Source organism: Melospiza melodia, chromosome 2 (assembly GCF_035770615.1).
Source record: "Melospiza melodia melodia isolate bMelMel2 chromosome 2, bMelMel2.pri, whole genome shotgun sequence".
Taxonomy (NCBI): domain Eukaryota; kingdom Metazoa; phylum Chordata; class Aves; order Passeriformes; family Passerellidae; genus Melospiza; species Melospiza melodia.
The window spans coordinates 135,068,807-135,082,966 of record NC_086195.1 but is presented as its reverse complement, the minus strand read 5'-3'; the positions used below and the strand labels follow the sequence as shown (position 1 = coordinate 135,082,966).

General features: G+C 39.0%; 1 protein-coding gene across 5 annotated transcripts in view; it reads left to right on the top strand.

Moving 5' to 3' along the window:
• ROBO1 (roundabout guidance receptor 1) overlaps positions 1 to 13,360 on the top strand; it is a 684,128-nt gene extending 670,768 nt beyond the window's left edge. For all 5 annotated transcript variants that reach the window (XM_063150061.1, XM_063150060.1, XM_063150063.1 and 2 more), the window contains 4 exons: positions 667 to 819; positions 9,104 to 9,412; positions 10,837 to 11,039; positions 11,662 to 13,360. In XM_063150061.1, the coding sequence (XP_063006131.1) occupies positions 667 to 819; positions 9,104 to 9,412; positions 10,837 to 11,039; positions 11,662 to 11,676 (680 nt within the window). In that variant the 3' untranslated portion in view covers positions 11,677 to 13,360. The remainder of the gene's footprint in view (positions 1 to 666; positions 820 to 9,103; positions 9,413 to 10,836; positions 11,040 to 11,661) is intronic.
• The last annotated feature ends 800 nt before the right edge of the window (positions 13,361 to 14,160 follow it).

The following is a 14,160-nucleotide window of genomic DNA, read 5'->3' as shown; positions in this document are numbered from 1 at the left end:
AAATAAATTCCTATAAATATGTGTAGAGGCTCACATATTTAGAAAAGGTCTTTTTACATACGTTTGCTAATATTTTTGCAACAGTTAAGTTCATGTTATGCAATGATTTATATATATTGGTATTGTGTGTGCCTGACTGCATGTCCTGAAAACATGACACTTCTTATCTACAAATAATCTGTGATAAAATGCCAGCCATCCAGCCTCAATGCATTCCTGAAAATTCACTCAAAGTGGCAGAGGAGACTTCTGTACCCAAGACCTGCTGGTCACTTGCTCTGTTTATGGCAGAGGTGACCTTGTGTGGCCCAAGCTAGGGGAGGGGGAACCTGAAAGGGAAATGTTCTGCTCTTTCCAGAAACTGGCTGGGTGGGAATCCTGCTTGTGCTTGCCTGCTGATGGATTTCGTGCTCCTGGGGCAGGAGCTACCAGCTACCAAGCAGCTGGATAATTTCTGTGCATCCAAGCCAGCCTGCCTAATGATAGGATAGCAAATGCTCCGATTTAGTTACAGCTCATTCTAAAACTGGATGAGCTTTACTATTGTTCCAGCAGTGTATTTTTAGGTTTTGTACAGCTAGAGCATTCTAATGTGAAAAGAGAAAGTATGAAAGGTCTTATTTTAGGTGAGAAGAATAATGGCTATTGTTCTATCACCATTTGCAGGCCGTAGACATTTTCATGCATCGCACTGTCCCAGACCCACCAGCCCTGTATCCACCGACAGCAACATGAGTGCTGTTGTAATACAGAAGGTCCGACCTGCCAAAAAGCAAAAACACCAGCCAGGACATCTGCGCAGAGAAGTCTACACAGATGGTGAGTCCACTGAAATGGGTGAAAGCCTCAGTGAACCTTTCTAAATGTGCATTCAGTGCGCGCGCGTGAAATTTTTCCGCAGAGATAACGCCGCGTTTCAGAATTCAGTGATTTGTGTTTCCTGTTGATAAACAAGCTGAACAGTTTAATCATTTTAAATGCCAGAGTTCCTTAATACTGTACATTGATGCTGCCACTCCAGAGCCTTGCACCTGTTTTCTATAGTGTCCTAATCGGCTAATTACCGTCATTAGTTAAGAGCCCAGATAGCTTAAATAGTACAGTCATTGAGAATAATGCTTGGTTAGGATTAAAATCTTCATTCACGTGACCGGCTATTAAAACCTTCAGAATGTGCCTTTTCCTGAAAAAAAGCAATTCACTGTTCAAATGGTGGGCAGCACAAATTCAGTGAATTGTAATCCTGGCCACAGCATTGTTGCAAGCGGTTACTTTGTGAGTGAAAGCAAAATCTAATCATCTTCTCTCGTGCCTTCACACACAATATCAACTCTTGCTGAAAAGGTAGTGCTTGTATTCTCTTGGGGGTGTAGGATGATAATGCAAACATTGTGATGTTGTCTAGAGAGAGCCTTTAATGAAAATGCCTCAGGTGGTGCAGCTTTTATTAAAGCACTGCCTTCCAGTTTGTATGAAACAATCCGTGGGCTTTGTTGGAAATTCATGTAAGATAAATTCCCCAAGACTTAACCCATCTTGTCAAGTTTGCAGAATTTGCTAACAGGGGGAGATGTGGGGGAAGGGGAGGGGAGGGAAAAGGAGAGAAGGGCAGAGCTCCCCACCTCCTGCTTCTCTCCAACAACAATCTGATTAGGACTTTCATTACCAGCCTGAATTTTTTCAAAGAGGGGCATCATTTGCCATTATCATATGAAAGGCTAATATTATAGATCCTTATCCAGGGTTACAAGAAGGGAGTTTTGAACCACTTCTCCCTGTGATTCCTGCCACTTGACGAAAAAATTTAATACAAAGCTCAAAGCACGATGAGCAGAAGTAATTTAGCGATGAGTGGTTGTCCGTGCTATTATCTGTACTTTATTGGGAGCATTTTCTCTCAGTAGCATCTATCTGATATTAGGCTGCGTTAAATGCTGGCATGACACAGTGCACCTGGGCCTCTTGGATTGTGCCCAGGCCCCTTCTGTCAGCCAAACTGAGCTGTTGGAATATTATCTGATTTCAAGAGGTTATTACAGTGCTTTTGTGCATGTTTGCTTCTGTGAAAGGACAACACAAGGTGTAAATCCCAAAACTGTACCAGAAACATTACGTTTATGAGGCTCCTGTAATGGCATTTCACTGGATTTTTATTGACATTTTATCAGCTTTTATTCTCTTCAAGAGAATGCTCTTAACTGAAATAATTGGCAAAGCATCAAGCCTCAATACAAACACAATAGTTAGGATATCAGAAATAAATAAATAAAGGTGTTTTATGTGGCCATTTGCTTCTAACACTGGGATAAATAAGAGATGGGCCTGTATTTGATGACAGGTTTTTTGTGAAAGTAGTTATACAGAGTTAAATCATAGAACCATTGTCATTAGATGTTGCAATATAAATTTGACAATCATGATCAATATTTGCTTTGTGTTATGTAGCACCTGCTTACTTCAGCATATTTTCTAATTAGGTAAGAATTTCCACTAACCTTTTTATAGTGCAATACAATGTGGTCATTCAGGGAATAGCAAATTATGGCTTTAATTCCTGCAGATCTAATAAAATCCAGTTCAAAGGTTGAAGGACATTTTTGGTTTAGATATTTTTTTAATTATTATTTTTTCCCCTCAATCTATTTGCATAAGTATATTTGGAACCTTACTGTACATTCTAACCCATTCACTTTAATAGCCTCATCTAGTATATTGCGACCCTCTAGAATTAGCTATAAAGTAACAATACAGTAATTGTTTTCCTTAGGTGGAGAAAAGTGGTATGGATGCATGAATGAAACATTTAAGCATAGATATACTTAGGTTTTTATACTGGCTTGATGACTATTATTTATATTTTTTTATAGAGGAGTACCTGATACAGAGTGGCTTTTTTCCTCATAATGAGTAAACATATATGTGTTTGTAGTAGTTGGGAAATAAAAAGCAGAAGTATTCAATAAATAGTGAAAAGAGAAAAATATTTTCCTTCATTACTTTCTCAGGCTCTTAAATGGAATTTTAAAGAATTGCATAGAAAGAATTTTTTACTGTTCCCAAATTACCTGAATTAGTACTTGCTAGTAGTTCTATGAAATTCAAATGTAATGAAGAATTTAAATTATTGGTTGACAGGAAAAATATATAAGTAAATTAACGATTTTCATGAATAGTTGAAAATGCCAGGAGTATTATCAGCAGCAATATATATAAATCTTTCAAAATTCTCTTTTTATACTATCATCATACAGACAAATCTGTGAAAGAGATTGGCCTTTCTGAAGATGTGTTTGTTACTAATGTAGCACTAAAAGGCCTACTACTACCCATTTTTAAATAAGAGTGCTCTCTGATCTACTCCGCACAGTCCAAGTAGTAACAATTTTCTATTTTCTGGGAGCAATAGTTCAAGTCAGTTGCTACTTTATGTGGGATGGGATTTCAAGTCTCTTGTTTTGTTCCTTGACAGTCATCCAGGCAGTAAAATGTTCTTCATATTTGTTGCTAAAAAATCTTTGCACAGTAGGTGGTAAGGATTAAAATGTATGGATTTTTAATTGCTCTTCATCTAGCCTTTTAGGAGGGTTTACATTCTTGCATAACAAGAACCAACTAGCAGATGTACCCTCCTTCTCAACCTTGACTGACCTACTTACATATTTAATTTAGAAAACCAAACTTTAAAAGGCTATGTTTGTCTTTTCTAAAAATATATATGGGAGACTCTCCTCTGAACTGTCTTGAATTGATTTATCAGTTGTTACAAACCCTAGAATTGTAAGCATTTAGATAAAAAGGATAAAAGTACTTTGCCATTGTTCTGATTCAGTAGGTCTTTCAGGAGAAATTATGCCTTTCACAGTTCACATGAGATTTTAAATCCTGATTCTTCTTTAAATCTCTGAGTGAGGAAAAAATACTAAACAGTTTTGCAACTAACTGGCTGAGACTGTAACTGAGTTATTTAGCTGTGTTACCAATGACATGATGTCAGGGCAGCTGAATTTCTCACAAAAGGCAGTTGAACATCTGCCAAATATTCTTTGAATTTTCACTTGGAAATGTTAAGCCTTTATGCATGCCAACACCATTTGTACTTTTTGTCTCCCTCTGCCTGTGCAGTACAAAACAATCTACTCCGTATGAAGCAAATTTTAGCAAGGTACAAAAAAAGTAGGAATGCATTTCTTACTCTGCTAAAAATCAGGTTGTTACTGAATTATAATAATTTTCAGATGCTTGTCCTCTTCTCGGTCCTTACTTCTGAGCCCATTATATTTTTTAAATACAGAATTTTTTACTTGAGGGAGGTTATGTGGAGTGAAAATCGCTTTGATAATTATGCAAATGTACATAGAAAAAAAAAGGCAACAGTTTTCATACATCATACTGGGCTTTGCTGTATTCATTTGTCCATTCAGTTATTGTGTACAGTGTGAGCCATGTTTCTTGAGAGACAAAGCTTGAAAACAACTTCACTACATGAATAATAGCTCAGATTATGATGTGTCTGGAAAATGCTGGCTAAGGCTTTGTCAGGAACAAGACTGAGTTTTGCCTACCAGCATGAACATAAAATAGACTAAAAATTCACTGTGTATCTTGCAGATTGATAGAATGGCCTAGGTTGGAAGGAACCTCAAAGGTTATGTGGTTCTAAACTCTGCCATGGCCAGGGACACCTTAGACCAGGTTGCTCAGGGCCCCATACAGCCTTGCCTTGAACACTTCCAGGGGCCTTCTTCAGTATTGCATCAAATCTGTAACTGCTGTTTTCTTCAGGGTATGAGTGAAAAAATCTGCAGCTTGATGGAGTTTAAAAGAGAGAGTTGCCTAATGAAGCCTAATTCCCTCACTGGTCACTACTTACAATTCATCTTCTTGTGCTTATTTGTGGCGTCTCCACTTTAGTGTTAAACTAATTTAGCAGATTATTTTTCCTCAACACTGTTTAGCTTATGCCTTGGTTCCTGTATGTGTTCTCATTTGGAAAATTATCCTCTCCCCTTTCAAAAGACACCTATGGAAGGTTTCTCCTGTAGGAGAAACCTTTCTCCTGAGCTATGAAATGGCATCCATTAATTGTTTGAGTTACATGGGAAGCAGGATAACAGTGATACATAGACATGAATGAAACATGTGAGCACAGCTGACCTTTAACAAATACTTCTGAGTTCTTTCCATTGGTTTGATGTTGCTTTGTGATTTATTTTTATTCCTTACAATGGAAGCTTCCATTTTGCTTTTAATAAGAAGTGTGCCAGTTTGTACTCGAGGAGGTAGATTGAATCTGGATTTTCTCTGTGATCTGAGCTGTTAAAATAAATACCACAGGGGTGTAATAGTGTTGACCTCTGAAAGGGATTTTTTCCCTCTGTTAAGGATTCTTCTCAGTCAGAAGCACTGTGTTATAATGAAGATTTTTATAGTTTCCCTGCAGGTTGCAAAAATGTTCTTGAAAGCAAATATCACTTTTCTTTAGTTATTACTGTACCTACCATAGAGCTGCTGCCAGTTTATGAAATACTTTATATCAGTGCATCTTCCCTTTCCATAGTAAAGATTCAACACCACTTTGTTCCTTGTCCTGTGTAGCTGTAGAGGATTCTTGAACAAAGTAGTTTGTTCCGAGCTCTATTTCACAGGCTACAGGAATGTTCCTTCCCTTCATATTTGTTCAGCCATGGCACACCTGCTGGACACGGGCTCCAAGGGGGGCTGAAAAGGCTCATGTTGGATATCTACACTCCCTTTACATCAGCAGGTTCCAGAGAAGGGCTGTTCAGTGCTTTATTGAAGAGAAAGTGAGTGGAGCATGCAAGACACAAGACATTGCATTGTCCTGGTTTCAGCTGGGGTAGAGGTAATTTCTTCTCAGCAGCTGTTACAGGGCTTTGTTTTGGATCAGAATAAGAATGGTGTTGATGATGTTTTTTTATTAAGGTGTGTTTATCCTAAGTCAACAACTTTTTTTTTTTTTAATCTTATCTTATGCACTGCCAAGTGAGGAGGTGCACAGAAGAAACTGGGAGGGAGCATAGCTGGGAGAGGTGACCCAAACTGACCCAAGGGATGTTCCACACCATGGAACGTTGTGTCCAGTATATAAACTGGGGATTTACTCAGAGGGGTTCAGGAAAAGGGGTCTGGCATTCATTGGCCAGTGGATGGTGACCAAATTGGGTGACCAGTGGGTGGTGAGCAATTGCATTGTGCATCACTTTTTTTTTCCCCTCATTGTTATCATTATTGTTATTGTTTACCATTATTGTATTATTTTCCTTTTCAATTATTAAACTATTCTTAGCTCAACAAACAACTTTTATTTTGATTGTCCTCCCCATTCCACTGGGATGAGAGAGGTGAAAGGTTGAGCAAGTGGCTGAGAGGAATTTCATCTCCAGCTGGGCTTAAAACCATGACAGTCCTTTTTAGTGCCCAGCAGGCACCCCACAGGGTTGAGATAAGGACAAATCTGACCAGAGTTAAAAGAAAAGCACTGGTTGCAAAAGTCTACACTTCTGAGTTTGAGTATCTTCATTTTGAGTCGGTGTGTCCTCTTCTGAGGGAAGATCTACTGTGAGAAGAAAGTTTTCCTCAGGAAGGAAAGAATTGTTGGAATCTCCACAGGCTAATTTGGAGTTTGTCTTATTTTTTAATCCAAGTTCTGTAATTGCTAACAGTAATTACTGTAAGTGTTCTGTGAGGGGTGGGGTCCATCTTCAGCCTTGCTTTGGAAGAATAGTTCTTGTGCTCAATAAGCTTTAGTCTGGATTGACATGGATTTATGCAGTGGGCTTTCGAGGAACAAATTGCACACAACTGAGGTCTTAGGCAGACTTCACATGATTGCTGATTTGTAAGAGGTTGTATACTTACATATACTTCTTCAGAATAACACTTTCTTCAACAGGTATTAACTCTTAAGATCCCATGGGTGTGGATCTTAGTGATTCAGAAATTCAAATTTGCATCTACAGAGCTGGGCAGCCCAGTGAAAATAGTTTGGTTTGGACCTCACCTGCCACCAAAGAGCATTTTTGGACATTTTTAGAAGAGGGAGTCTGAATGCTACTCTGATGGCTGGAATTACAGACTTCCACTGCTGAGGCTGTGTACTGAACAGAGGGTACCTCTCCAAACCATGTTTAGCAGTTACAGATAACAAAGGAATGCAGCATAAATGATTCTGAGCTTTCTTGCCAAGTATGTTGTAAGGCTTGGTGCTGTGACCACTTCCCTGTGAGTCTGTTCCAGTGCCCAGCCACTCACTGGGTGGTGAAGAACCTTTTCCTGATATCCAGTCTAAACCTCCCCTTCATTTTGATTCAGCCACTTAGTTTATCCAAGCTTACATTATTCCTTTTTAGGGTTTGTAAATGACAGTCTGTTTTCTTAAAAGATACCTGCAAATATTGAGTGTTAGGTAGATACTCAAAATTAAGTCTCAGTAGTCAGTTGTTTACCTTTAGCTGCTCTCCAAAACTGCTAAAATCAACAAACAAGCTACCCTGATGGGGTTTATTTGTTTGTTTGCTTTGTTTGTTTGTTTGTTGTGGGGTTTTTTTTCCACCAAGACAGTAGAGTTATTGCAGCAGGATATAATTTCCCTGAAGTATGTCCAACATTATGAACCCTACTTTTTGACATCATTCTTCCTCATCATTCCAGTCCAGCCAATTGATAAAATTTCTAGTCTTGTTTAAGACAGGATAATTCCAAGATGTGTCATCAGGTGAGTGTGGTGGATGGTTCCCAGTAAGCTTGCACACAACACTGAATTCTGCATTGCTTCATCTTTCCACAGGGCTGGATCAAGTCACTCATGCTTTGTGTCACTGGAAAACCTCTCAAAAATGTCTGGCATCTGCCATATCTGAACTTACATGTTTATATTAGATATCTACTTTTTCTTACTCAGGATTACTACCTTTATTTTTGGCCTGATGTAGGTAAATTTAAGTTGAAACATTTCATGGAATAGACTCAGAATTAGCTGTATATATAGTGATGGTGTTTGAAAAACACAGCTGCTCCCTGATTTTTGTGGAAGTAGAAAGCACACTATTACAAAAGGCTGAAGTTTCAATTTTTAATAGTGATAGGTTTTTTTCCTAGCAATATCACTTGAGAATATTAGCCTCATCTCACTATTTTAAACTGTTGTTCTCTTAAATCCATATGAATTGTGCCTATACCTTTATTGTGAACTGCTTTTGTATTGCCACTCCCTTGTTTGACTCCTGTATTTTTTTCTTCACGTTAATATTCCACAGAGCACTGTTGTATCTTGCTGAACATTTTACATATTCTAGTTTTATGTCCTAATGCAGGAATAGAAAATTATAATGAAGTAAATAATGTGTGTTCTTTATAAATAGCATTTTTAAAAGTTCAGAATTTTAGAACCCCTTAAGCTGTGCTAATTTAAAGAGACAATTCCAGAAGTCTTTGTGTGTCGTCTTTTCTTTTTTTTTGTTTTTTTTTTTCTGAGAGCTTATTACTTCATTGACTGTGCGTTTTGTTTTTTTTTTTTTTAATATGTCATGACATAACAACAAACATCAAGGATATGTGTGTTATTTTAACCTACTATTTTAAAGGAAGAGTCTAATAATGCATATAGTTTATCTTTACATATGTCAGCAACGCATCTGATACATGTTCTTACATCCCAGCTCGTTTGCTTTAATGCTCATTTCACTGAAGACCTTGAGCAATTGCAGCACAAGCTGTTGTATTCTTGAATGGACTTAGGAAACAATTACAAATGTCAGGAAGGAGATGTTATTATCCTTAATACTTTGTTGTTATCCATAACTGATATCCAAGAGCCTGAAGTTTTTGGTAATGATTTTTAAGAAAATATTGTGATTTGCAAAGGCATGGAGAGGTCATCCTTTGTGTTTTTAAAGCTCAAGCGTTTGGAAAAATACCCATCAGCAGTTTCAACAGTAACATAACACTTTTGGGGGTGGAGAGAGGAGGGCAGAAAGCAAACAAGAGCGTCTGTTTCTTCAGTTCAAAGTCAAATGTTATTTCTTAATTTCACTGGTGTGCAATGTCATTGTAATTACTCTCAATTTCTCTTTCGCCCCCCCAGATCTGCCCCCTCCCCCAGTGCCCCCTCCGGCCATCAAGTCCCCGACGGCGCAGTCCAAGGCGCAGCTGGAGGTGCGGCCGGCGCTGCTGCCCAAGCTGGCCTCGGTGGACGGCAGGACGGACAGAGCGGCGGACAGGAAGGGAGCCAGCTACAAGGGCAGGGACGGGGCGGAGGGCAGGCAGCACCCCGACCTGCGGACGGGCTCGGCCGAGCGCCGGGAGCCCCTGGAGCCGCCGGGAGACGGCAAAGCGCGAGCCGGCAAAGCACCAAAACGCGACGGCGCACCAGCAAAAAGTCATCTTCTCCAAGGTGGTTCTGCCTGCCCGGGGCGGGCTGGAGGGCTGGGAGTTGGGCACTGGGAGCTCTGCAGGCTGGCGGTGGGGAATTAGAGCTGCTGAGGTGCCACTGTTTATCATAACTGTGGTGTTGATATGGGGCACCCTGGAGGATCTTCTTCGGGCAAGACGAGCTTACTACAAGCTTACATATCATTCCTTTTTTATTTTGCTGCCCTTAGACCCATCATGTATTAAAGGCAATGCTGAGAAAACAAAAAAGAAATATTCCTCAAGAGTTGTAAGGATCAGTATCCCTGCTCCTACCATACACTTGTAGTCTACTTATATTTGATGTATTTAATTATAATCTGGTTTATAAGGAGACTGAGTGAAGTCAGTAGATCTGTAAGTCAGAAACTTAACTGTCCAACCAAAGGATATGCACTTGGCCAATTTTTAGAGGACAAAAGGACACTTGGCCCATTTTGCCAATTTGTAGAGGACAAAGGGACAAACCAAAAGGAAATTTGCCAATTTGTAGAGGACAAAAAGACATTGGTCAATTTGTAGAGGACAAAAGGACGCTTGGCCCATTTTGCCAATTTGTAGAGGACAAAGGGACAAACCAGAGGACAAACCAGAATGATACCTGGTCCTGTTTCAAGAGTAAGTAAGAAAGCCCTAGTAGTTGTGGATTAATTATAAATACTAACCCACACAGCATTATATGAGCCAGACCTGATCAAAGAAATCTCTTATATATGAAAAGTGCTAAGTTTACTAATTAAGGGAACATGCCAGGAGTTCACCAAGAGCACAGATTGATACAAATGCCTGGTCCTGATATTGATACAAATATCTGGTTCTTTCTACCTACAGGTATTTAGGGATAACATCAGGGGTTTTTGGATATTAAGTTGGTTAAGTGGGCGTGTAAATAAAAGTTTGATTACAGTGGATTGCTGTAGAGAAAAGTTATTAGAATGCTACATAGAGGATGGTGGTGAAATATTTAAGCATGGCCCCTGATTGTGTCTCAAATTCAGCCTGAGAAATGCAGGGTCCAGTATTTACATGGAGTGAGTTCCCTGTATCATACTTGTATTCTCATTTCCTCCTACTCTGTCATATCAAATATATACTACAGGGGCTGAGGTTTTTTTTTTTTTTTTCATTTTCCTGTAGAACATAGACCAGGTATCCTAAATGGAAATGAAATGGACACTAATCATGAATTAGTTTTTCTGCAGCGAACGTTACCATGTAAAGACTATAAATTTCCCTGAGAAAGCTTCTATAGTGCTGCTATGGAAGCAGCATATTTCATGTTCTTGTCAGGCATCACTTAAAACCTCCTGAGAATCATAAAAAGTAAATCAACTGCATGCAGAAATTTTAGGTTCACAGTGTCTCTGGGCTAGTAAACATAACAACGTTAAACATTTCATTATACAGAGGACATCCTGCCATATTCTAGACCAACGTTTCCAACATCAAATAATCCCAGAGATCCCAGCTCCTCCAGCTCCATGTCGTCAAGAGGGTCAGGAGGCAGACAGAGGGCAGATCAAGCAAATCTAGCCCGAAGGAATGTTGCAGAAATGCAAGTACTGGGAGCCTATGAACAAGGAGAAGAGGAAGAGGAAGAAGAGATGGAGGTAACTGCATTTGCAATACTGAAGATGACTGCAATAAAGCTGGTTTGGTTTTTTTAGACAGCTGCCAGAAAAAAACACTTTTGAACCAGAAACATTTCTGTTCAGGAAAATTAGTGCATTTATGTGTCCATTAATGTTATGCCCAATACAAGTAAACAAATTTGGAATGTGTCAAAACATAGAAAACAAATCATATATAGTATAATGTGTCACCACAGTAAAACTTATGGAACAGGACTTGCAGAAATACAATAGTTTGAAGTGCACTTTGCACTACCCAGATTCTTTCAAAACTGAAAATAAAGAACTAGAGCATCTAAGAACACCATGGCATTGCCTTTCACGTCTTTTGACAGTTTATAATTCTGTAAATACTAAGATACAATTTTTTTATTAGATACTTAGATACAATTTTTTTTCTTTACTTTTTCTGCCTAATGATATTGATTTAATTTTATATACAGATTGTAGAAAGGGTAACCAACACACAGTCACACTGCTGTGCATAATTTAAAGTAGTAATTATCATTTAAAGGTAGAAAATCTCTAAGAAATATGTAAAATAAATTTTAAATTATAAAGGTTAACATGTATTAATTCATATCCTCTTTTTTTAATACAGGAAACAGAAAGCTGAAGACAGTGACATGTACTGTAACAGGCTTTTAAAATCTAATCAGAAAAAAAATAAATCACTTAAGATGCCTCAAGTCTGATGATGTTTGACGCCAGAAATAATGTTCAGTGCAATCAGAGTGTACAATTTTTCCTTTTTCCTCATGCCATCAGAATGCTAGTTTTTATTTTACTCCTCCTTTGTAAACCCTCCTCCCTAGGAACGGCCCTCGCCTACTCCGCAACGCCGAGCGCGTCGCCTTGGCTGCCCCAGCAGGCAGGGGAGCTGCTCTCGAGGCGCTTGGGCCAGCTGCTGCTCCAGGATTGGGCCAGGAGGGAATTCCAGCGCCTGGGATTCCCGTGTTTCTCCCCAGCCCGGCGGTGCTGAGTGCGCTGCCAGCTCTGCAGTGAGCCAGAGGTGACCCCGCGAGGGACACGGCGGTGACCGAAGGGCTGCGCAGGGGAGCGGTGCACAGCAGCCTCTGCTTCTCGGGGCTCCTCTGCGGTCTGCAGCCGCTGCAAAGGCCATCTTGCAGGTTAACACACTCTGTGTGTCTTGTGGTCTGCCAGTCTCTTGCTAACCTTTTGCAGATGATACAGTTTGACAAATGAAAGTAAAATTAATTTGGGACGAGATGGCTCTTATTGTAAATATGTACTCATTTTAAACCCCTGTGGTACTTTGATTTGTCTTTCCATTTTCATCATTAAATACATTCTTATTAAAAATGTCCTTTGGGATAGGCAGGAGGTAAGCCAATGTGATTGCTATTTGCCTAATCATAGCATGAGCAAGTTTATCTAAAACTTTTTTCCAATTTTCAGCTTCAACACTGCTTATGAAAAAAAAACCAATGGACATTTTTAGTAACAATTAGGTAATATCATCAACTGCTACTGGCCCAAATCTCAGACCTCTACTTGTGTCAATTCACCTTAAAGAAGAAGTGCCACTTAAAGAAGTTTTGTTTGATCTTGGCAATGATTTTTTGTAATGCACTGCTTATCTTTTTTTTTTTTTTTTTGGTTTTAAAAGCACAATCACTAAACTTTGTTTGTAAACCATTGTAACTATTAACCTTTTTTTTTGTCTTATTGAAAATGTTAAGCATTTGTTTGGGATATTTTTCATCTTTTTGTTAATGCTCTATGTTTGTATTTGGAATATTTGAATGATGACAGATGGTAAAGTAACAAATGTTAATGTGGGCCATAATCAAAACACTTCTCACTTTTCCTGGACTTACAGAAAATTACCAGTTTTTCTGTGGCCTCTTTCAACATTGGATTATCATAAAGCTGAAATAGAGGCATTAGTTGCATTGAATTTGCCAAATGATGTCCTCTGTCTGTAGATTTTCTGATCTTTTTTGTAATTATAAAATTTCTTTGTCATTGGTGCTAATGGAAAAATGTGTGTTTGTTTATTGACAGCTATCAGGACTAGCCCCAATGGAAAAAAAAAAGGAAAAAAAAAGTGTTTTGGTGTTTACCGAGGACTGAAATTTTTCATTTAGCTAATTTTTAAAGAAAGGTTCCATAGAAAGGGTGTGCAGTACTAAAGGAAAAATCCATGTGATTAATGTTTTCATTATGTTCATGTAAGAAACCTCATATTTTAGCCATAATTTTGCATACTGAGGATCCAATAATCAGAAAAGTAATTTTTGTCACATTATTTATTAAAAATGTTCTCAAATACATTATCTTTTCTGTGTAGTTTCTTATGTTCCCTGAAGCATAATTTTAGGGGTAACTCTAATCTTATTTCTATTGGCAAGAGCCAGGATCTGTTCCACTGAAATCATACAGCTACAGTAGCATGAGCAAATGGGGAGAGCTGAATGCAGCCTAGGATTTTACATAATTACAGCTGATTGCCTTAAAGATCTGATTTCTGGGTGCTTCATGGACTGTAATAATGAAAACTTCTCTCAGCCTGCCAATTTCCAGAGAGAGCTGATGAAGAAAATGTGTACCAACAAAGCATTCACCTCAGGGGTGAGACACATTGGCTACAAAGGAGGTGAGATCCAAGTAAGTGAAGAGGATGAGTGTTTAGGATGTTTGTTGGGACCTGCACAAATTCAGGTTTCCTTTTCGTGCTTGCTGTCCTGTGCTGTGACTGTTCTGTAGTTGGCAGAGCCCTGCTGTGGGTCATGGTGGAGTAGGTGATGGCCCCTTTTCCCCTCTTGTATTTTCATAAGCCTGTAATCACACTGATCACCCTTTCCTTATCCTCTGCCCTTGCTCCCAGTTAAAAATCACTGATTTTGGCTGACACACTTCTCTGCTGTCTAGCCACGGAATACTGCTAGGCACAACTCTCAGGTACAGTTTTTTTTTTTTTTTCATAACTGCAGTGTTGAAGTGAATATAAAAATTAGGATTAAGTTAAATATTTAGCCTTTCTGTGTTGATTTTTTTGGGATGTCTTCAGTCCTGGTGCCTCAAGTCAGCATGTTAAAGCCAGCATTCTCCAGGCAGGAGCCCACAGGCAGCCTGG